This window comes from Thunnus albacares, chromosome 19 (genome assembly GCF_914725855.1).
Source record: "Thunnus albacares chromosome 19, fThuAlb1.1, whole genome shotgun sequence".
In the NCBI taxonomy this organism is placed as follows: Eukaryota; Metazoa; Chordata; class Actinopteri; order Scombriformes; family Scombridae; genus Thunnus; species Thunnus albacares.
The window spans coordinates 11,440,611-11,464,618 of record NC_058124.1 but is presented as its reverse complement, the minus strand read 5'-3'; the positions used below and the strand labels follow the sequence as shown (position 1 = coordinate 11,464,618).

The following is a 24,008-nucleotide window of genomic DNA, read 5'->3' as shown; positions in this document are numbered from 1 at the left end:
ATACCAGTGTGTTTGGAAGTTTCTGTACCGTTTTAGATGTTTTGGTGTCCTGCAGATCATGGCAGCCATTTGTTTTCATTTATTTCTGTAGGAAAATCAGTTCACGGACCCTTGAAACTTCTGTAGTTATACTTGTCACTGCTACATTACAATCAGAATCACAATCAGCTTTATTAGCCAAGTATGTTAACATGTACAAGGACTTTGACTCCAGTTCCAATAACTGCATGATTATGCACAGACTTCAATATCTCACAACAATAATAGAAACTTAATGAAAATGTGATTTGATTTTATACAATTCAAACATGTTTCAAGACTTGCAAACTGAGTTTAATATCATAAGAAAATGAATCAAATCCAGTAGATGCCTGGAATGATGAATGAAAAAACACACCCAAAGCATGCATGTTTTACAAATTGATTACCTGATTTTAAGTGGATTTTTATTTTTATTTTATTCTGCAACCTCAGAGATGTATCTTGTGACCCTCTGAGGGTGTCCAACCCCAATTGTTGAGAACCACAGAGATGCGAATGGCAACTGTAGCTTTCCTGTAAACTACAAGAGTACCTATTCTATTTGTTTAATGGTGGCATTTTCCTAAATGACGGAAGACGGTGAGTCAAACATTACCAACATCTAAATTTTCCACCGGGGTTAATTTTTACCTCTGTAGAAACCCTACGTGGATTACAGAATAGACACATCCTGCGCATGCGCATTCAGACTGCTGTCAAACAGATATGGCGCTGCGTGAAGGAGCCCAGCGTTTAAACCTGCTAGTCAACAGCCGTAATTTCTACAAAATCACCTCATTTGTTGGTGTCCGGTCGTTGTCTGAAAATGTGTCATCTAAACCTGTAACGGCCAGTGCCCCAGAGACTACGGGCGACCATTTACTCTACACACAAGAGCACTTTGCATTAAAGGAGTCCCTCAAAAAGGTATGCAGGACTGCTAACGTTAGCTACCAAGCTTTGACGTTACTATGAAAACAAAAGCTTGTTTTTTGCTTTGTTTATCAGTTGACGGTTGGATATTTTTATGCCCGTGAGTGTAAACCAGAAAGAAGCAGTATCACTCCGCCGTATGTGCATGTAAGAAGCAGCCGGAGGCAGTGAACTAAAAGTGGGTGAGAGGTCACTATGCTAGCTTGTTATATAGTCCCCCTCAAGTTAACTGTGTCAATGGCTGTCGCTGCTCTATTATGCTTTCAGCTTCAGCCATAAACACCAAATTTCCTGCTGAACATTGTTCTGACTGTGCTACAATATTTGCAAGGGGGTTTTAAATATATATGTTTGCATCCTCAAATGACTGTGCAAGCCTTTATGTTTCTGTTCGTAGGTTACGAGAAGGTGAATAAAGGACAGCAAGGCAAAGCGCCAGGTACACTGAGACTACACTGGTTTACAATATCAAACACAAAGCCGCTGGCAACTTGATTAATGTCAGCGCTCCTCTTGCCAACATTTGCAGCATCTCTGCTGTTGCACTGGATTTACCTAGGACTATAATTTTGTCATTTCAGATTTTCAACATCTGGTGTTATATAGCTTGCCAGGAACAATTGTGTGACCATGTAGACCACCTGCACTCTTACGCTCACACACAACTTCATCTCTTGATTATCTTGATTTTTGTTTTTTTTTAGTAAGTCAAGTCAAAAGGTATGTGTGGAAAGTTTCTGATACCAGAGTTGTTGCTAATTAGTTACTATTTGTAAAACTAGTGGAACTAGAAGAGTGGTGGCTAGACACCTGGGCAGGCCATAGCATTCAGATCAAACTGCCTATCAAGCCAGTGCCTAAGCACATATAATGTAGATATAAGGCCTGGTTAAGCAGCCGAGTATTTGCTCTTTGCTTGGTCAAGCATAGGATTCAGTGTAAAGACACATTAGGTTAGGGTTAGAGAATGGTGTCACCTGCTCAGTAGATTATTAGAGCCTGACCGATAGTGGATTTTTGGGGCCAGTACCGATATTAGGAGAAAAAAAAATTCTAATATCGATATTTTGCAATGGTCCCTCAAATATCAAACACTTGTGACAAAGATATGTAATGGAGGCAGGATATTTTACACTTAAACAATAAACTTTATTGTCCAATAAAGTTTATTATAACAAAATATAACAAAAAAAATAAAATAAAATTGATGCATATCGGACAACATATACACTGATACCGATATATACCAATATATCTGGGATAGGCCAATATTGATATATCGGCCGGGCTTCAAGATTTATGACAGTATGGCCTGATATTCACAGGACCTAATGGTAGGTCAAAACTTCATGTACCATCAGTACAGGGCATCCATAGGAAGGCTCACCAAACTTTGGGCACATTCCACTATGTGTATAGACAAATGTTCACAAAGTGAGCCAAAGATCTCTATATCTCAGTCACATGCCGAGAGACAGCAATATGCATCCTGCGTGATTGGACTGTAATCAGATATGGAAAGTGTTCAGATATGCAACTAGCCATCTTAACAATAAAAGTTTTCAAGATGGATGTTAATAGCAGGCGTCAAAGAGACTGTAAAATCATGCAACAACTCATAGCAGCAGACAAAAGATTATTCCCTTGGGACATTCAGACTCACTGAAATGCTTTATTAAACAATGCAAGTGTATTTTGCTTACAGGAATATCACACGTGTTTTTTAGTTCCCACCTTATTCTTCTGTAACTTAGTCTGCCTTGTTTGTCATCGCTACAGTTTGTTATTTGTGACATGCAGAATTACGGTAGACACTAATCAAAGCAAGCATTAGTAGTCAGACTGACTCATTTTGGATATTACTAGACAGACATTGGAGACACAGGCTATAAAAATAACAACAAGAGCCTAATTTAAGGTAAGGAGCAAAGATGTTGCAGTAAATGGAGGGAAGCTTATTGTGTGACTAAACCTTCAAAGGATGCCAAGGGGTTGAAAATAAACTAGCACTGGGAATAATGGGAAGGATGAAAATGTGAAAAGGAAATTCAGAACAATATGTTGTTAGTGCAGGAAAGGGAACTTGAGGCGGCATGGTTTATTAAAAGAATTCACTGTAGAATAATGTGTTTAAAGATGGTATACAAATGGGGTTATAGGAAATCCCTCAGCGACCGTTCAAGGTCAGACGTTCGTTTCCACTACAAATTTTCTGTTAGTGTATGGGGAGGGCAGAGGACCTTGTAGGACTGTTGTCTGTGTAGCTGTGTGTGTTACTTGGAGTGGTGTATTCATGTGCTCATTTATAGACTGGAAAAATGACTTCCATGCTAAGAAATTGGACTTCCAGAGCTTCCGATGTGTTCATACTACCAAACCGGCCAAGACTGGTGAGGCTGGAAGTCTTGCTCTTAATGAAGATAACCAGCCAATAGAGATCTGACTAGCACCTCTCGGGAAAGGCTTCACATGAGCAACCTTCCCTAGTTTCAGACTGGGATTTCCCCCAACATTACAAAGGAAATGTACTGTAGACAGACAAATCAAAGTTGTTACAGAGCAACATTTGGCTATAATTCTTTAGTTACAAATTACCACTCTTTTGCCAAAATTTCACATTAAAGTCCAACTGAGTTTAAATAGTTTTTTTTTTTCTGCTCCAGCATACGTTGCAGTTGGACTTCAGCAGGGCCCTCTTCTGCATCTGTTGATTCTTTGGCTGAATTAGTTGGCTCCTGTTCTCTCCAACTACTTGATATTCAGTTTGTGTATCCAAAGTAAGGGTAGGGCAAAGCATCAAAATGCGATATATCATAATACGGAGGAAGAGCTCTTTACCACTTTTACCGCAGACATTTGAACTCTTTGCTTTCTTGTAGTTAAGCCATTTGCTAGTTTATAGCTATTTGACGTTTTAATCATGGTTCGCATCCTAATGTTGCTGTGAGAGAGAGACTGTGACTTTAGTACACCCTGCGTGGTACACACTGCTATAAACTTCATAATATTTATAGTATATAATATACATAAAACATATATGCAATGATTAAATACAGTACAGATTTGAGTTCTGTTTAACATATTTTTCCCTTTTTATAATGTATTGAATAAATTAATTTTTATTTTCTTGTCATACCATTAAAGTGGTCCATCCCACATGGGATTACATGACACATAATAATACATGTTAATATCAACTTCTGGCAATTGACATTAATTTTCCAAACAACAACAAAACAGTTCAAACCACTGTAGTTTGGCAAAAATGTAATTTACATAGAAAAACAATATAAAAGCTATCTATGCAAAAGAAATGTTTTCATTATTTCAAAGTCTTCCATAAGAAAATAATCTTTTCTAGGACGTTTTCTTCTTCACTCACACATATATTGTGATGTGTGGCTACAACTACCAATTATTTTCAATATCAATTAGTCTGCCAATTATTCTCCCGATTCATTGGTTAATTGTTTAGTCTATAAATATCAAACACGGAGGAAACAATGCCCATTACTTTTTCTCATTTTCGTCTTGTCTTTAGACTGCTTGCTTTGTCTGACCAACAGTCCAAAAAGATATTTTATTTACTATCATATATGACAAAGAAGAGCATTACATTCTTACATTTGAGAAGCTGAAACTAGCAAATGTCATCGGCATTATGGCATAAAATGGCATTTTATGCTTGAAAAATGAGTGACTCTCTTTTGATGTAGCCTTTTCTGTGAATTTCCTGCATGCTGACACTGTGGTTATCATTGGTAATAAGGGAAGGTGAGATGGCTATAATCTATAACATGGTGTATATAATGTACCATGATAATGATTTACATTATCATACATTTTCTAGTATTAATCTGAGAATCAATAACCATATGGGAATGTCTACTTTTGACTAATTAGTAAATTAAATACCTGACTAATCATGGTATATCCAGTACTCTGCCGTCCTGATGATTTTCTGTCATCTAACATCATATTGTCCAACCATAATTGTCAAAACATCTTGACAGGATCATATTATGAGTAACCCTGTGATTCCAGGCCTTAACTTATTGTATATTGTGTCATAAGTGAAATCCACTTTAACACAATCATTTTGCTTTCCACAGAGAAGCCCTGCCTTGTGCTTCATGTAGAGAAAAGCACTGATACTCCAGACTGGACATTTTTGTAAGAATTTATATCGCAATATCATTGACTCTATCTTACCACGTAAGAGTTTGGTGATGTGAAACTGCTGTGGTATGCAATGCAAATAGTCCACAGGAACCTTTATGAAACGTTTTGGGATCACTCCCGGTCTTGTGACCTCTATGTTTCCCTTTCCAGCAGCTAGTGGTACCTCCCTTTCCCTCCTCAGGATCTGAACTTTGAACATGGATTTTTTTATTGCAGGTTACACGGGACCAGTACCTGCTTTTTTACTGCACTGTTTTGTGTTAGAGGTCATGTAAGTTAGTCTGATTATCACAGATTCAGGCCTGGGCATGTGTCCCATATATCTGTTGAAAGCAGTGTCTGTTTTCTGTTCTGGGTGGTAAAAAAGATGATGTCCATGCTTTCTGTCTTGTATTCAGATGTCTTTCAACCAGTACGTTTTTCTTGGCTAGTTGAATCGTTGGCTGGTTTGCGTTTGTGTGTTTTGGAGGAAGAAAATGAGTGCGCATCACTTCTTGCAATCCTGGAAAAACCTGTGAATTCTTCTTTGGTGCTTTGTTTTTATAGTTTGAATGGTAAACATAGGCCTAGTCTAGCTTTAGTGCTGGTTGTGCTTTCACTCTCAAGCATAGATTTAGCCAAAGCTAAATGAAAGAGTAATAAAGTAGGGTTTATATGTCATAATCCATATTAATACACATGGCTCATTTAACTAATGTCATTAGATGAGGTTTAAATGTGATGATTCCTACAGTATTTTCACTAAATGCCTCTTTTGTTTTAATCATTGCTTTTCATTGACTTTACCTACCATTGACTGCTTATTGTCCTGAGCAGAAAAACACATTTATAGAGCAGACCGTCAGGGTTGTGTGGACACCATAGACCATTCAAAATGTTTGTGCATTAAAATGAATGAACAACAATGACAACACATTTTAAAATGATTGTTTATAAGATTGTAGCGGACAAGTGTTTGATTGCTTGAATGAAGACAGACAAGGAAAGTCATAGTACATAAGTTTTTATTTTATATATTTATTTATTATTTGATTTTTTTTTTTTTTAACGGCATGAACAGTATTTAATACATATTGCAGAAACTATTGTTGTCGCATTGTATACTCAAACTTCCTGTTTTCCAACCCTGCTGTGGCAGGTAGAATTGTTAAAGAGGAATGACACAATTTCACACAAACAATAACACACACTGTAGGTCTGCTGCCCATTCTTTGTGCATGGGTGCAAAAGCTCTGTCTACAGGCGGATTTCCATCAAAAGTGCATTATTTGTTCCATCATTTTTACCACTAATGCAAAAAAAACATTTTACTCTGCCACCGCATTTCTGCTTTTTGCATTGTGTACGCTTTAACAGCAAGGGAAAGAGACGCTCATTTTTCTAGACATCAAGGTTTGTTCAAACTTCCCGTGGTTGTATATGCATCGATTTATGTGTCTTATTTTCTCCAAAATGATCAAAGGTATGGCAGTTTTATCCAGTACTTAATCAATACACCTGTTCAACAAGATTGAACATATAGAAAAGTGATATTTCAATCTGCTATGTCCAAAGTCTCTCAGCCACCGCCGCTATGTTTTACACAACCACAGCACACTAGATCAGCTAATAGCGAATGCTTACGAACAAGCTAAAACGAAAACTGTCTTTTTAACTCTTACGCTTAGTTTGTCACGTATCTTAAAATTTGGCAGAATCTTGTAAACTGAGCTGCTGACTTGAGACAAACCAGCCCCTCCCAGTGAATCACATCAACAGCAGAGGGAGGAGGACAGGATGAATGACCGATACTGATACAGATACTTCATTCTTTCAAAACTTCACTCAGTATTGTGATGTCAGGAATATTATTTATTTTATTTTAGACATTTTTAGACATTTTAGATTTGTTCACAGTGAGATATTGAGTTTATATAGTGACTCTGCTGTTACTGTCACTGCTCTTAATAGGTGCCTTTACCAGGGATAAAAATCATGGCCAGAATGCACCAAATTGCAACATTTAAAAAAAAAAAAAAAAAAAATTGTGGGGGGTGGGCATGGCCTTGGATCCCCCCAGGTGACTTCATGCCTTTGGCGCTTGTCATTGTTCAGCTTCACCTCACAACCTGGACACCAGTAGAAAAGACTTCAGTCAAAAGATTTTTTCTCACCAGCACCCATGTCTGTGAAGCAGCTTGACTTCCCACAAAAATAGCACTGTATGAGCGTCTCAATAGATGGGTCATTCATAAGTGCTTTTCCAGCTGTGGACCACTTCCAGGTGCTCAAAATGAGTCACGGCACCAAGGTTCAATCATTCCGAAGCTAGGTTGTAACCCATTCTTTACTCCCTACGGATATTTTGTTCATGACTCACAAAACTAGCCACTAGTGGTAGACACTGATAAAGCACAATGCTGCTTTAAATCAGAGTCGAAAGACAAAACAAAAGCAGCTCTCACTGTTGAAAAATGATGTGCAAAATGCAGTGGAAAGACGACTAGAATCTGTTCCTTGCTTACGAATTAATTGTTTTATTAAATTCTGGTACAAATCAGCATGAAGCTGGTACATTTGTAAATATATAATATTAGCTTTAGTTATCAAAATCAGATATCAGCCAAGTAATGTTATCCACCTCAAATATACTGGAAACCATTCCTTAACCACAGCTACATGCTAAATGCTGGTTATGTTCCATTCTTGAAGTATATAATATACTCAGCTTTAATTTTAGGCTTAGATGGAATGGCTGCTAAACCTGAAGGAATGTCATTAGTATGGGTCTCAGTACTGAGCCTTACATTTCCATGCTGTTATAAATATTACTTCAGAGGTTTCATTACCCTGCCAAGAATAAAAAATATGCGGGAAACACGTAGTTGCAAAAATATTGGCTTACAAATGGTTGATGATACTGAATATCAGCACAGTATTGGTTATCAACATCTTCAGTACAACATCATCGCTGAATTCTGTCATGGTGTTGTTTTTAGCACAATTTTCTGCTCCAAAATGACTAATATTGGGATTGAGGCCAAAGTCATTGCATTGTTTTATGAGCCTGCAGCTTGTCATATTGTATGTCACCAGCCAAGCCTTGGTTATCAGTAGGGGACTGATAACATACATACATGCAGTATAGGAAATGGCATGCCATGCTTACTGTCACTGTATTCATCGTTGTCATCATTATAGATTCACCATGTAATACATTTTTCCAGCCTGCTCTCTATTCATTGATATGTAATACCTTATCTGGCTGTCTCCAAGAGATAGATTACATAGACTTAAGTAGAGATGTGCACCACACAGCAGGAAACCCATGTATGTGTAGAAATAATTGTATTCCTTCTTCCTCATAATGTATATCCTTCTGGTCTTTGTTAGAGATGGGAGATTGAATAGCAGGGTTGTCATTGTTCACACAGAAATATGCAAACACAAATACATTCAAACATATCGTATCTCTTTCCTGTTGTGTTTGTCCTATAGATCATCGATCAGGAGATCAATCCACATGTGGATCAGTGGGAAGCAGAAGGGAAGTTTCCAGCCCACAGAGTCTTCAAGATCTTAGGAAGTGCCGGCTTTCTTGGAGTCAACAAACCAGTTGGTAAGATGTCTCAAGATTATCTGTTCTTCTGAGAGGTTAGTATTCAAAAGCCAATAAAAATACAACATTTAGTTGTGTTAAACATATACAAGCTGCAGCAGAAGCTTTTGGGTGATGTAATAGCTCAGTCAATAGCGCCTCACAACAGCTATCTCCAAGAATCAGTTTCTCTATCCTGTTGTTGTGGCATGAAATTGCCCATAGGAATAAGAGCTGGTGTGTTTGTCTGCCCACTTATGTCTTTTTTAGATCTATAATGGACTAGCCGTGCATGTTGGGATAGGCTCCAACCCCTGTAACTCTGAAGAGGGATTTAGGATAGCCTAAATGTGAGTGATTATTATTTTTTAATCAGAGATAACTCCTTCTGAGAAATGATGAGAGAGCTTAATTAATCAAGTGGGTTTTGTGTGCATTATCTGGAGCAGAGCAATGGGAAAAATGTCTGATTTAAAGACCTAGAAGGCTTTTTTTATGTTGAAGGAGGCTTGTTTTCTGTGAAATTATCTAAGGAGATAACAAGCTTGCTGGGAAATGATGATAACCATAACGTCAGGGTGCCAAGCTCAGAGCACCTTTCTTGCTGATGGAATAGCCTTTAGCCAGATTAAACCTCATAGACAACTTTTGTTTTAAAAATACAGTAAAATTTGATTAAGTTAATATAATAACATCTCTGTGAGCAAACTGCTAAAACCTACTAGATTTGAACCTTTTCACCTGCTTTTTTACATTTACCTGAATGCTTTAAATGGACAAGTTATGAGCATAAAATAACAGTTAAAAGCCTAGAGATGTTAGGCTTGTGTTTACAGAATATGTATCCATTATACGAAAATGGCTCTGAAAGCGTGAGAGAGCATTTTCTGACACAGATTTAAGTCCATTTGTATTCTTGGGAATTTCAGTGGGTGATCCATGGAAATATGAAGACTGATTAACCATCTTGGCCTCAGTCTACATGATATATGTTGCTGGGACATGCTGTTTCTGTCGCCATTGCAAAAACTCCCTTTTTCAATCCAAGAAGACAATGAAAAACAGTTGCTCAGAATTTAAAGTTGTGGATATAATTTGCCTAAACATAGGGACACTGTAGGTGGACCAAAATGAATCCTGCAGCAGTGGAAACTGAGGAATTCTTCACTGTCTGTGCATTTGACCATCTCAGGAACATTTGGCACGTCTTTTTTTACAGCTGAATTCATGTTCCATTCATTTTCTTTCTGTTTGACAGCCATACATTACAGTTGGTCTGGTCTAGAAATGTTCCCACTGTGATGATAGGTGCTGGTGTCACAGCAACATCCCACAACAGCTGTCTGTTACAGTATATCCCATTTCCAGATGTGTACCCAGCTGTGTCACTGCTGGTGTGGAGGAGGGAGCGGATAAGTAGAGCACAGAAACCCGAGATATTTGTGGTTGTGATTTGTAGTAGTTAATTCTGAAGATGAAATGCACAAATCTAAAAATTTCCACAAAAAAAAGACTGATATCTCTTTATTGATTTGCCACTTCTCAGTCTTACCTTGATAACAACTCTGTGGTAAAAAAAACATTTTGATGTTAAAAAGAACAGATGTGTGAACAACACTGTTAGTGAATTGTGCGAAGAAGGTTCTACCACAAGTCTGTAGGTCAGAGAAGAGGGAGGGCAAGGGAATTAAAATGTGCTGAGTGCACAAGCATTAAGCATTAGTTGACAGGATTAGAGAGGAGGAGCGGCCCAGCGAAAGAAGGTGTAAAGACACACTGTATAATCAGGTGGTAGATTACCTGCTATGATGTCCTGCCCAGTGTTTGGTAAACTAAATTCTAAAAAATGAAGGTTTCAAGTAATTCAGAAACAACCGTGATAATAGTGGGAATGACTAAAGCTACCATAGTATTAGTCTTTGCAAAAATTGTGCAGTTGGAGTAACCACAGCTAGACGTGGCCCTTTTCTTGCCATACTGACTAACGAAGCACACTCGCAAAGAATTCTGCTCTGGGTTAATTGATTTAGTGGCTTGGATTACAGACATGGGAATAGGGACTGAGGAGTCTGTGCAATAGAGAGATGATTCAGCTGGAATGAAAGAAGTATTTGAAGGCCTAGATCAGAAAAGAACTCAAGACAAACACACCACTAAAAAAAGCTCTTATAAGAAAGTCGTACAGCATATGATTGAGTAGCAGTCTAGTCTCAGCCACAATAAATTTATGTTTAAGAATTACCCGAAATCTTCTGCTTTGTTTCAAGATACAGACACGGTTGTAGAAAATACTTTGCAGGGGTAAACTGCACAGGGAACCAGTGACATTAATTTATAGTTTGAATTATGAATAACGTTTTGGAATTATTGGTTATTTCATGGAAAATATGTCTCAAATACTCTGTGTAAGACTTCAATGACTTGTTAAGACAGTGTCTTAGTGATATGTTGCAGTTACATTTGCTGTAGTGATCATAGCACTCAGACGCTCATCGGGCCATTTAGCATATTGCCATAACGTACAAGTCATAGCATAAAACTAATTTGAGAGTTGGCCCAAAATATTATTTTGGTCTGTTTTCAATTCTTGTTTCTAGGCATTTTATGACTTGGAGCCACTCTGTGTGCAACAATGACTTAAAATCTGGGGACATGGATCACTGCCAGGGAACTACATAGATAAAGGGCAGGGGTTTGAACTTTAAATGGTCACATGTTTGAAACGGGCAACAAATTTAATGTACCTGTTAGCAATTTTTGGAGCCACACATTGTCCCCTTACTTAGTCCATAGACAAGAAAGCTCAACACTCATTTTCCACTACTTTTCCATGTACAAGTAAAGGTATTATTACTTTTAAAAACATGAGAACAGGAAGTTTTTCCAAGGCAGCCATGTTGAGGGAGAAGACGACCTTTGGCTCCCTGCCTGTTTTCCTTTGCTCTGACAGAGAAGTATCCGCAGTTCACACCATGGCAATGGCCTTGTGTCCTGCCTCAGAGAACCTGGCAGCCTGCACAGTTTCCCCTTTAACTGAATATTTTTTATACTGATGTTTAGGTGGATAATCGCTCAGAGAGACCTGTGCCAAGTAGTTTCCTTTCTGATAATTTTTTCTTTAGTAATACCACAATGAATGCATTATAGTGGCTAGTTTTTCTATTCAGAATCATTACTAAAACAGTGACCTTTAATATTTAATATTGCAATACATTGTAATGGCGGTTCATGCAATCGTGAGTTGAATTCTAGTGCAATTACACCTATTTCCATTGTAGTACAGAATTTTCTTGGAGATGAGTTTATAACAGCGATTTATTGACTCTCTCTCCCATGTGTCATCCTCCAAGGAGCAGTGATCTGTTTTACCATCCGGTCGCTTATGTTGCTGTGATGACACAATACAGGAAGACAATAGAATAGAAAATTGTTGCTAGTGTCTGCTTGTGCTGCACCTTTAAATTCTCTCATCCTTCATCTGTCAGTATATGTTTCATATAGGGCTCCAACTGATGAGAACCTATGCTGAGGAACATCTGCTGTTCAGAAGAACCATATGCGTATAGGATTGACATTTGTGATAGAATTGTGTTTGTTTTTCTTCTGCTTGCTTGTTCAACTAGACAGCCTGCTGTTTTGTTTAAAGTGGGATAAACCTCAGTGCTTCCCTTCGTCCACATTATCCACCGCAGGGTTTCCAGCCGCGCGGTATCGCTGCACAGCTGCACCTGTTTCCTCTTATTTTTGGCTCCCCCCGCTCCCTTGTTTGCTTGTCCCGCTATATCTCACCCTTTTTGTCTGTCCCCATTTATTTTGCTCGCTTTCTTTCACTCCCTGTCTCTCTCTGACAGTCTGCCTGACTGCGCTTTCCATTATTCGATAACTAGTCTGACAGGTGATATTAAACCACTTAGCTAGAGTTGCAGGCCTCCATGCGGTAAATTCGCTCATAATTATTCATTGTCAGTCAGTGCTAGTATCCATCATCCAGTGGTTGGCATACTCTATTTAGTCATAGGAGAACTGAGCACCGAGCATTTCTCAAATGCTCATTGCTGTTACTTTTGGCTGACTGGACATTATCATCCAAAGATTTGTCCTAAATGAATCGCTGTCAGATTTAACTGGCTAGACCAGCATTGGATGATGATGAGAACATTGATTCTCACAGTTTCATTTTGACAATATTTGGATTTGTTTGTATTAACCACAAACAACTTGAGAGAAATACATTATGAGAGTAGGTACATTAAAGGTATAATATGTAACTTTTCCTCATTGAAGTGACTAGAGTTGTGTACTTAGTACATTATCCCAACTCTTTCCAACAGTTTTCAAATGCAGAGAGATCTGTAATTTTAATCAAGGTAATGGTCCGTTTCATTTGGTTGCCTGTCAGTGGTGTCATGTTCCCTTTACCCCCTCTACCAAAGAGTATACGTGCACCAGATGATGATCATCTTGTGCACATGCGTCAGCATTGTGGCTGTCCGCAACAATGGCGTCATCTCCTTTACCCTCTACCAAAGAATACACGCACACAAGATGCGTGCGTCAGCGTTGTGGTCATCTGCCAGAAGCTGTCATAAATTGAGTTTTTATCCAATTTTAAGCCACATTTTTGCAAAGTCCTGTGTCTGCCGAACAGCTTGGGAGAAACACTGATTTTTATCGTGAAACTGCTTTATTCAGTGTTTTTTTACTGGTTTTAATCACCGGGTTTGTTTGTTTTGGAGAGGAGGAAACCTCTGCAGATAGTTCGGCTCCTGGGGAGGGCAGAGCACATAAGGACATACATGGCATAAAAATAGACACAGTATATACGCATAGTACATATATAGTCCACTCACCGCCACTGCAAGACAGATGAGCGCACAATATCGATGTGGAAATTGTCTGTGATGATAGTGAAGAGTTGTGTGTAATCTGTTCTGAGGTTTAAAGGTTCCTGGTGGCTGTAGGGGATTTTAGCATTACCTAAGCCTGTAAATAAACTTAAAACTAACATAAAAATAATAAAGAAAACACAGCACTGTGCCGGGAGCCACTAGAGAAGTTGCCGAAGCTGACTGCAGAGTACTGTCTGTCTAAGAGAAACTGTACAGCAATGATTGTTGTTTAATAACGAAGGCAACAACTCCCATGATCCCACGCTGTTCTTATTATTTTGATTGAGAGAACCCTAGTGGCAGAACTGGTGCATTTAACTGGCTAATTCCATGAAACATAGGTGGAAAAGTGGCCTTTAGCATTAAGAATATCAGTATGAAAATCAGGCTGTTCATTTCACAATGGATGCTCTGTATGAGGCTAACTGACAGAAAGTGATGTTTTAAACTTGGTTTATCATGCACTGTTCAACTCCATTAAGGACCTAAGGTCTTTGCAAATGTCTCCAAATGAGCAAACGGACATCCATTTTTAACTTTTCCAGTGAATGGGATGTTTAAGAGATCAAAAACAAGTTTTATATACTGAGTAGAGCAGATGAGATGGCACTTAGATGGCAGTGACCCTTATCTGCAGCATGCTGCTGATCTCCCAGCAGTGCTTTTTACACATAATTACAGATAGTACAATTAATGATAACATCCTATAATGAATTTGAGTGCATGGTCTGGTGGCAACAGATCAGTTCAGAATATTTGGAATGTATAATAATGTGCTATGCATTGTGTGAGGAACAGATGTAAGGGAGACAGAAACAAGGCTAGTTTAAGTACATTTGTCCAAAATAACTTGCTCTCTCTTCTTCTTTCTCTCTGAACTAAGTGATGGGGCTCTATTATCAAATGTGCACAAAAAGAAAAAACAAACATTTATACACAAGAGATGTCTAGACAGTTTAAAGTGAACTTTCAGCCTTGAACTGTGAATGGTAGTTGAAGGAATTTTGAGATGATAAAAGCTTACTTGTATTGCTTCCCCTGGTAGTTGAAGGAGTGTGTGTCTTGTCTTTTGCAGAGTATGGAGGCTTGGGGCTTGACTTCAGCTACAGCGTGGCAGTGTCAGAGGAGCTGGGCAACATCCACTGTGGAGGCATCCCTATGGCCATCGGTGTACAGACTGACATGGCTACTCCCGCACTGGCCAGGTACAATCATCAGGACAACAGCTAGTCAGTGACTCAGCCAACAATTTCAGCTTTGTGGTTTTCCCTTTTTACACCACTGAAAGAGTCACTCATGTTGGAGCTGGAGTACATTTTCAAGCATTCCTCTTACTCATGTACTTGTCTCATTTTGAGATGATAAAAGCTTACTTGTATTGCTTCCCCTGGCAACAACTGTCAGCCTGTATAGTCTGCATATAATAGTATTTTGTTGGACATATTACATTTTAAAACCAAACTATCAAAGAAACACTTTTATTTCAAATATTTTCTTCATTGTTGGGTATCTAGTGTTCTCTGTCTCCCTTTTCACCCCTCTTTTCTTAGCATGACTATATTTTAGTGTAAAAGAAATTAATCCGTTGGCCTAAGTCCATTCTGTACATACCAAATCCATATCCATGTTGTTTATTTGTACCCTAATGTACACATTTTTGCAAGGATCCCTCAAATGTGCCTATTTAAGAGCTGTGTTATATCCTGGAGGCAGAGGATTTTACAGTGGAACAATAAATTGATTATTAACAGACTCTGCAGCACCATCTGCTCAGCTGTGATACTCCTTTGGTAACACAGTGGCTGCAGACACAAACTAAAGATCATGTCAATCACTTTTTACTTCAAAATGTGGCAGTTTTAGTTTTAGTTTTTGATTGTGACAAGTCAAGAAGATCAGCCCTCTAATGTGTCAGTACATCTCAACACTAAGAGCGAGAGTCAAGTGAAATCTTATTAAATAAACTTAACAGTAAAATCTTTTTTTAGTTCCTTTTTTTTTTACTGTGGTGTTTAATATGTATCTCAGTGGTTTTATTACCGTTATGCTAGAAAATACAGCCTGTTGCACAGCCCTTTATCAAAGTTACACTCTCAAGACAGTACATGTATAAATATATCTGGAAATTTTTTCACCCACGTAGGCCTCAGCTTGTTGTTATATCCTCTTGCTATGAAACAGCTGCTGGTGACACAAGAAATATTTCAGTGAAACACACTTACAGTCTCAGGAGCTTAATGAGGGGATCTACACTAGCCTGCAATAAGGTTGAAGTAATAAGAGAGCAGCAGGGGGTAAAAGGGGGATACATTGGGAATTTTTGGATAAGACTCCTTCCTCTGTCCCACTGCAACTGTAATTGCCTCAAACATGACGATGTTGTTTTAAAGCACACAACCCATTGCTCTTTCTTGCCACAGTTATATAATGTAGTTAAAGAGTTTCACACAACTTTTAGTAAAGATTTGCCTGCCAATCATGTTCACATTAGGTATTAAAAGTTCATAGATGTCTTCTTGATAGTAGCTTACAGTAAAGCAATAACAAAAAGAATATTCTTGGATTCACCACAGTGTCTAAGAGTAACTAGTTACCAATATTTCTGTGTGTTTGTGTTTGTGTTTGAGCAGGTTCGGTTCAGCTGAGCTAAAGAAAGAGTTCCTCCTTCCGTCCATCATGGGGGATAAAGTGGCCTGCCTCGGAGTTAGTGAAGTCGGAGCAGGATCTGATGTCTCAAGTACGTCGCCCCTTCATCATTTTCTGCTCATTTATTATCATATGATTTCCTTTTTTCCTCTGACGGGCCATTTTGAATAAGATTGTCACTAATGCTGCGAAAAAGTATTGAGGAACCAGAAATACAGCAGCTATAAAATCGAATTCACACTGATATTCTCGTCTCTCACTTTCATCAGATTTCACAGATTACATATGTATAATGTTTGTTTCACCTTGAATAAAACACCAGCTTTAGGATCTTTAGAATAGTCTTTGGTGAAACTTTGTGTTTTAAAGCCTTTTTGATTTAAGGAACAAAATTGTATTTCTCTGCTTATTCATCCATTGAAACTATTCATTTAACCTTTTATCCCCACACTCATCTTCCCAAGTGTAACTATCTCACCATCCATTTACACACTCCACCACACGTTGATTCAGGTATTAAGACTAAGGCGGTGAGGAAAGGGGATGAATATGTGATCAACGGGGGAAAGATGTGGACCACCAACGGTACCCAGGCTGACTGGATGTGTCTCCTCGCAAACACCAGCGACGGACCCCCACACAGGAACAAATCTCTCATCTGTTTGCCCATGAACCTGCCAGGTAGGATCAGTCTCGGCATGCTTTTCTTGGACAAAACATTTTAGCAGGAAATTGCAGTTTCTAATTAATCTTCATGGGATTCATCAACATTTATAAACAATTCTCTAATTTTAAGACTCTGTAGGTTTCTCAGTTCTACAGTAAACACAGACGATTTACTGCAATGTTCTTACATTTTTTTGCCAGAGTGGTAACCCTAAAACACCCTCTGCTCATAATTTCTGTATCCATTCTATCGATAGCATTTCTTATAATTAATGTACCTTTGCCAATACGCATTATGGCATTTGTTTTGTTTCCTGTCCTTCCCATTATAGGAGTACACATCGCCCGAAAGATTAATAAAATTGGTATGTGGTCATCGGACACAGCCGAAGTGTTCTTTGATGATGTCCATGTTCCCTGTAAGAACATCATTGGCCAGGAAGGCATGGGCTTCACCTACCAGATGCTTCAGTTCCAGGAAGAAAGGCTCTGGGCAGTGGCCAATGGTGAGTGTGTAAGAAGGTGAATAAGTAAATAATTCACCTTCATCCTGTCTTTGCTTTATCTCTTCCTGAGGCCATATCCAGTCTTAAGATGGTATCTTTCCTAGTTTTCTTCACTTCCCGCTCTCATTCTTACCACACGTCATCCGTCTCCCACAGAATTCACTGTAAATTGGTTATTTCCTTTTCTGATTCACTGTCCAAAGAGTAGGGAGTTGAGGTTACATAGTTCAAAAAATTAATCTTCTTTAAAGTACTTCTGCTTTTTATTTTGATTAACAAGCATATGAGAAACAATTTACTAGAAGAGAAACTGTATATGCTATTACTGAAACTAACCCTAATATATTATTCTCTCTGGCTGTGATGTTTCATATTAAAAATCAAACACAAATAACAGTCACTCATAGACAAGCATTAAACTCTTACCACTATCAAAGACAAAGTGATATAATCCAAACCAGAACACTTGACACGTGTGTGGATTCAATAGCAGTAACGCTCGTGAGTGATGTTTGTACTTAGTGAACAGAACAAACCTACATCACCTTCCTGTCTCAATCTGCAGTTGTGACCACGATGGACAACATCATTCAGGAGACCGTCCAATACACACGGCAGAGGAAGATCTTCAAGCAGCCTGTCCTCTACCACCAGTCGGTTCATTTCAGGTTGGCTGAACTGCAGACGGAGGTCGAGCTGCTCCGCTCCCTCCTCCACCGCGCTACAGGTGAGATCACTTAATAGAGGGAGATGACACAACATAAATCAAATTTGAGTGTTAGCTTGCTCCTCTTTGGCTCAGGGCATACACATATAACAAATGGATGTATTTATATTGCAGCTTTGGTTTTTATGTGTGCATATTTGTGTGTTTATGACTTTTTGTTTATATATTTACCGTATGATTTATGCATCATTATGAATCATCCGTATGATTGTTTTTTTCATATGTACATACCAATGCAGTGGAAAGCCTTCAGCTATTACAGCTATAACACTGTAATGTTAATTGTGGAAATAATAATAAATAAACAATACAATTTATTTTCAAATGTTGCACTACAGGCTTTTCTAGAATAAGGTGATTTTTTTTTTCACTTTATCCATAAATCAACTTGAGTTATTTCTTACACTTATTCAAATCTGGATTTGGAACATGTTAAGTGTTTTAAGAAAACTACACTAAGTGCATGAGTCTGTTAACACCACAGATAAGACTTAGTTCTCAGTAAGAAAGGATACAGTTGACTCAGCTCTACAAGAATAATGTGAATGCCAGACTAGCCTTGACTTAGTGATTTGTTCATGTATAACGCAACCGGTTTGTTTAGATGACAGAAGGCATGTTAGCGGGCTGGATAATATTGTGGTAGCTCTGTATTAAGATAGTCAGCTATGACTATATTCTGTCTCACTCAAGTGGTATCAATTTGATTTGATTTTTCGCTTTTTAAGCTTAGATTTTGCAGCCATTCAACTGCTATTCTAACATTGCCGTTTCTTTATTTTCATGCAAGTCTTTTGCTATATTGTTTTTTTCCTTGAAAGGGTTAGGCCACTATATTTGCCTTTCAAAGAATATACAATAAATTACAAACTCATTAGTTGTCATTAGGTAATTAAATCAAACTGCTTACACTTTGGAATATGGGAATGGCATGTGGAAGACAATGTTCTTTTATATCAGGAACCATTTCATTGTCTCACTGAAGGAAACTTCAAGATACGGACAGGAAAAGCCAGGAATCAAAGCAGTAACACCACGATAAGAGCAGACCTGTCCAACACCCAAACTATTGTTGACTTTATATGTGTACTGGCACAACGTCAACAACTCGCTGACTTGGCCACCTGAAAAACTGGCACATATCCACCTATTCTAAAATAATTGCAAAACAACCTCAAGTGCTTCCCGCTGCAGTGTTAATGATATGAATTTGTGTCTGGATCTGTTTGGCAGATGTCCAAGATCTTGTTGTCTTCATGCTCTGTTTATTACCACTTCAGTTGCTAGCAGCTTTAAATTAATTCATCTAGCTGGTAACAGTTCAAGTCAGATTTGGCTGCACAGAAACAGGTCAAAGTATTTGTGACAGAGGTAGATAGACACACACAGACACACAAACTAATTCCCTTACACATTGAAACAAGGAAAATCACGCAGCTCGCACATCTCCCTCTTAATGGTAACAACAATTCAAGCATTGATCGAAAGCACTGGGAAAAGGCCCGACTTGGAAAAATACTAAGTCAGAGCCTTCCAAACCACCATCACCTTTCTTTTCCTCATTGTTACTCTGCTTGTGCCACTTCTCTCCTTTTTTATTGCAGCAATGTACATCAAAGGCAACGATGTCACCAAGCTTGCGTCCATGGCCAAATTAAAGGGGGGCCGCCTGGCCAGGGAAGTGAGTGACAGCTGTCTCCAGTTTTGGGGAGGGATGGGCTTCACCAGTGAGGTGCAGGTCAGCAGATTCTACAGGTGAGACTGGCCAGAGGAACGTCAACAGAGATGAACAACAGTATGTCTTGTGTCCAGTGACCCTGGTTTTAGTGGGTTAGGATTAGAAATGTAGTTTGAAGAACTGAACCACCAACCACTGGTGAACTGAATAATATGTAAATAAATATATCTATATACAGTATACTGCGTGGGTGTGTGCATACACTATTGTATGAACCACATAGCACCATGATTTTCAATTTTCTCACCCGCGCACTCTGTTATCTGATTGCAAAAAAAAAAAAGATATATATATATATATATCTGCACCAGCAACTAACACTTTGCGAGCCAACTATTGTTATATTTGGCTGTCAACTATATGCACTTTTCTGAGGGTGTAATGTTTCTGTTACCATTTATCCGTGGTAACAGAAACCTAGAGTATAATAAATCTTCCATGTATTTCAGAAGGAATTTTAACATAATTCCAGAGTCGCAAAGTTTGAGTCAGATTGACTGATGGCTTTTAAAGTAGAATATGATCAAATAATAGTAATAACTCTTGAAGACATGCAGTTAGGATCAGCCTCCTGCTGTGCAGTGTTGGGCTGGGAGCCTTCTCTTTTTTATTACAAGTAACACTGTGCTTGATTCATGGTCTCTAAGTCCTTATTTTACACTGTACTGACATCTAGTGATGGGGCAAATAATGCAGCTGAACAAGGGGTTTCAGGATACACCAAGTTGTCACTCACTGCTGGAATTATTTCAGTAAATCAGATGTGGCAGGAAATTCAAATAACTGTGACAGATAAGACCTCAGTTTGTAATAACTTTGTCTTTTCCACAGGGATTCCAGGTTAATGTCGATTGGTGGAGGGGCTGATGAGGTCATGCTGGGAATCATCTGCAAATACATGGACACACTACCCAAGAAGTGATGTCATCTATGATTCACCCAGGGACTGATGTCACAACATTGCTGATAATGTGCTAAATATCCACAATGAATTGCGAAAAAGAAAAAATAACAAATCACCCAAGTGCAGTTTACCTCATATGTTTAAAATCTTTAAAATATTCAATTAAGTCTGACCGTTTTGATTTGTGCCTGTTTTAACTGTACTGCATGTGGTCAGAAGGAAATACTCACAGTAACATGATCACAGAATGATGAAGCTTTTGTGTTATTTTGTCCTGACTTTATAAATGTGTACAGCCGTCTGACTGACTTTTTAATGATATGATTTGTAATGAGTTCATTTAAATATTAATAGCCCTTGTGAGACTAAATCTATTTTTTTAGAATAGACTGAGCAGAATAATGGGCATAAAAATAACTGTAAAATAAATGTCTATCAAAGATACTGACTTGTCGTCTGTCATTGACATATTGATAAAAACCAAGTAAAATACAAGTTCAATTGATATGTATAAGTAGCGCACACTTAAACTGGACACACAAGTATTGGTAACACTTAATTCGAGCATAAAATTTGTTTATTTACATTAAAAAACATTTTACAACAAAGTTGAAACAATATTGAAGTACACTGCTATTATTTTTTGTATGGATGCCAAATTTTGTGATATATCCATTCATTCTTGAGAGCAAATACACTACATTATGTGTTTCATATAGCGTTCTATAACTTACTCACTTTGAACACAATTTGGCCTGTATGATACACTAATCCACAGATTTGTCATACCTTATCATTACTCAGTGTGTTTACTAGTGTATTAAAGATCTTGACACAGTATCATTAATCCTCTTCTGCTGTTACTTGTACATTGTTGAGTCTTAACAACTTCATCCAGGTAAATTGGGCTGAAATTTAGAACATCAGCAGTATATACTTTAGGTATACAGTACAGTATACATGATTCCTACTTCTCAGGTTCATCCTTCTGCGCTTCTCTAAACCAGTTTTTTTTTTTTTTTTTATAGGCGGGGGATGACACCAAAGAAGGAGTCCCTAACATGACTCAATTTGGGGGTCATGCTGTGAAATTGCTGACAGAGAATTGGGCACTTGTATTAATTAATAAAAGGCCTTTTCTTCCTCACTGTCATCATAATACTGGTTTAGTTTAGAGATTCATCAGACATTCTGGGGAGGAAGATGTGGAGCACAAGGGCCGAGCCCAACAGGGTCCCGCTATCACCTCAGCTTGATGAACCAATACAGGACAAAGAACACAAAAAAGCAGAAGAGCAGCATGTAGCACAGCAGTTTGGTCTGACTGCCTCTTGACAGCTGTTTCACTCTGCCGATGGTGGCGCCAAGCAGGCCGCCTGTTGAGTCAAAGTCTGAGTCCTATGGTGGGAAAAGGATAAAAAGTCCTAAGTCCAACAGGCAGACAGGCCAGTTAACAAACATAATACTTAGATCCAAGGAAATGTTACTATATCTTGCAGTGAGAATGTGTGGTGTAACTAGTATACTCTAGCTCTGTACTTAAGCACTTTCCCCTAGTTAAATACTTCAATTTACAGCTACTTAATACTTCAACTGCACAATTTAAGAGTTAATTGTACTTTTTGTTCCTAGACGTTTATATAACAGTTAAAGTTGCAACTGCAGGTTAGACAAAACAATAAACTTGAAGACATCTCCTTGGACTTTGGGAAATTGTAATGTGCAATTTTCACTATTTTTGAACATTTTGGGACTAAATAGTTAATTGAGTAATCCAGAAAATTTAAGTTAAAGTAGCTCCTTCTCAACCAGCTGCAACTTGGAAAACGATCAAATAACCTAGGCTAATACTGACAGGAGTGATTCCATAATGAGTACTTTTTTTCTTTTTTTTTTTTTTACTTTCTGCACTTTTACTTAATGAATTGATTCAGACTTTGCATGCAGGATAAATCCACATTACTGGTATTTTGATTACAGTGTTGCACACAAAGAAAAAGTGAAACTCACCATATCATCCAGCATCTTATTCTGGTATTTGACTTCTGTTCCTATGTCGATAGACAGCTGTAGATAACAAATTAATATTATTTCACGCCTGTAGTTTTTTAAAAGAAATATCTACACATTGGACACTGAAAATAACCATATATATTTTCCAAATGCACAAGTAGCAACACAGAAGTCGCCACAACACTGATGTACAGCTTTAGCTGTGACAGTCACCAGTTAATGACAGTAACAGTTAACTAGTACATATCATAGACTGTATGTGGAACATATCAGTTCATCAATAGTAGCTTACACTTTTCAAAGCGTTGACTTTGGCTCTCAGTCCCTCCTGCAGGTGTTCATTTTCCTCCTCATACACACTGTATCCACTTGCTACATAATTCCCAGAGCCTCCTTCACCTTCATGAAACGACAGAAACAATTGACACAGCAATAGTTAGCTATTTTGTTAGCATTTGAATCCTGTAATAGCGTTAAACCCGGTAGTTATCTGACGTGGGCCTGCAATACACATTAACGAGCATTCATTGACATCAGTTAACAACATTAGCCACGTTAGCTAGCTAGCATGCCAGCTAAGTATGAGCTTAAAAACAATGTTTGTGTCTTACCCAAACCGGCGCGCCTCATTTTGACTCACTGAAAGTAACACTGTCCGGTAGTGTATGTGTGTAATATCTAAGAAACTAAACTCGAATACAAGAAGCTATAGATTAGCTGTCGTAACTGTAGCAAGTCAGAACACATCAGCCAACGCCACGACATCATACGGTGGCCGGCGAGGACAATCCTTCCTTGACAACGCCGCGTAATGCAAAGTGAAAGAAGTGATCAAAATGTTTGCAAAAAAAAAAAAAAATGTTTGGATACAAGTTTTCTATTTCTAAATTATATTTTAAGAGTTACCCTAAAATGTGTAAAAAATTAAATTAGTACTTTTAAATTTTGAAATTTGTAGGTATGTTTGTCTGCAGTTGTGTGTGTCTCTGCCGTTTATAATAAAAAAAATACATTAAATTTTAAGCCCATTTCTCGTAACCAAAGGACATTTTACATACACAAAAAAACTTAAAAAGACAGTCATGTTGTGGGGACTCTCCCACTTTAAGGGGACAAAAAGCAAGTCTCCTTAACGTAAAATATTGATTTTAGGGTGAGGACTTGGTTTAAAGTTAAGGTAAGTTTAGGGTTAGATTAAGGTTTGGG

General features: G+C 38.1%; 2 protein-coding genes across 2 annotated transcripts; one reads left to right on the top strand and one right to left on the bottom strand.

The window, feature by feature from the left end:
• The first annotated feature begins 720 nt into the window (after positions 1-720).
• On the top strand, positions 721-20,874 carry zgc:85777 (uncharacterized protein LOC405871 homolog). The gene is made up of 9 exons (XM_044335464.1): positions 721-948; positions 8,614-8,734; positions 14,678-14,807; positions 16,233-16,339; positions 16,762-16,929; positions 17,247-17,420; positions 17,986-18,147; positions 19,752-19,902; positions 20,717-20,874. Exons 1-9 carry the CDS (start codon positions 748-750, stop codon positions 20,805-20,807), a joined length of 1,305 nt encoding a protein of 434 aa, XP_044191399.1. The 5' UTR covers positions 721-747; the 3' UTR covers positions 20,808-20,874.
• A 474-nt stretch (positions 20,875-21,348) lies between these two features.
• bet1 (Bet1 golgi vesicular membrane trafficking protein) lies at positions 21,349-23,604 on the bottom strand. Its single transcript, XM_044335465.1, has 4 exons — positions 23,414-23,604; positions 23,095-23,201; positions 22,800-22,856; positions 21,349-22,187 (listed from the first exon to the last, which is right to left on the bottom strand). Exons 1-4 carry the CDS (start codon positions 23,430-23,432, stop codon positions 22,032-22,034), a joined length of 339 nt encoding a protein of 112 aa, XP_044191400.1. The 5' UTR covers positions 23,433-23,604; the 3' UTR covers positions 21,349-22,031.
• Positions 23,605-24,008: the final 404 nt, after the last annotated feature.

What these genes read in the sequence shown, in the direction of transcription:
- zgc:85777 (XM_044335464.1), top strand. Translation starts at nt 748, where the DNA reads ATGGCGCTGCGTGAAGGAGCCCAGCGTTTAAACCTGCTAGTCAACAGC. An exon ending in TAAAGGAGTCCCTCAAAAAG is followed by an intron (nt 949 to 8,613) that starts GTATGCAGGACT and finishes TTTGTCCTATAG; the next exon opens with ATCATCGATCAGGAGATCAA. An exon ending in CCTCCTCCACCGCGCTACAG is followed by an intron (nt 18,148 to 19,751) that starts GTGAGATCACTT and finishes TTTTTATTGCAG; the next exon opens with CAATGTACATCAAAGGCAAC.
- bet1 (XM_044335465.1), bottom strand. An exon ending in AAGTCAACGCTTTGAAAAGT is followed by an intron (nt 22,857 to 23,094) that starts GTAAGCTACTAT and finishes TGTTATCTACAG; the next exon opens with CTGTCTATCGACATAGGAAC. An exon ending in ATAAGATGCTGGATGATATG is followed by an intron (nt 22,188 to 22,799) that starts GTGAGTTTCACT and finishes TTCCCACCATAG; the next exon opens with GACTCAGACTTTGACTCAAC.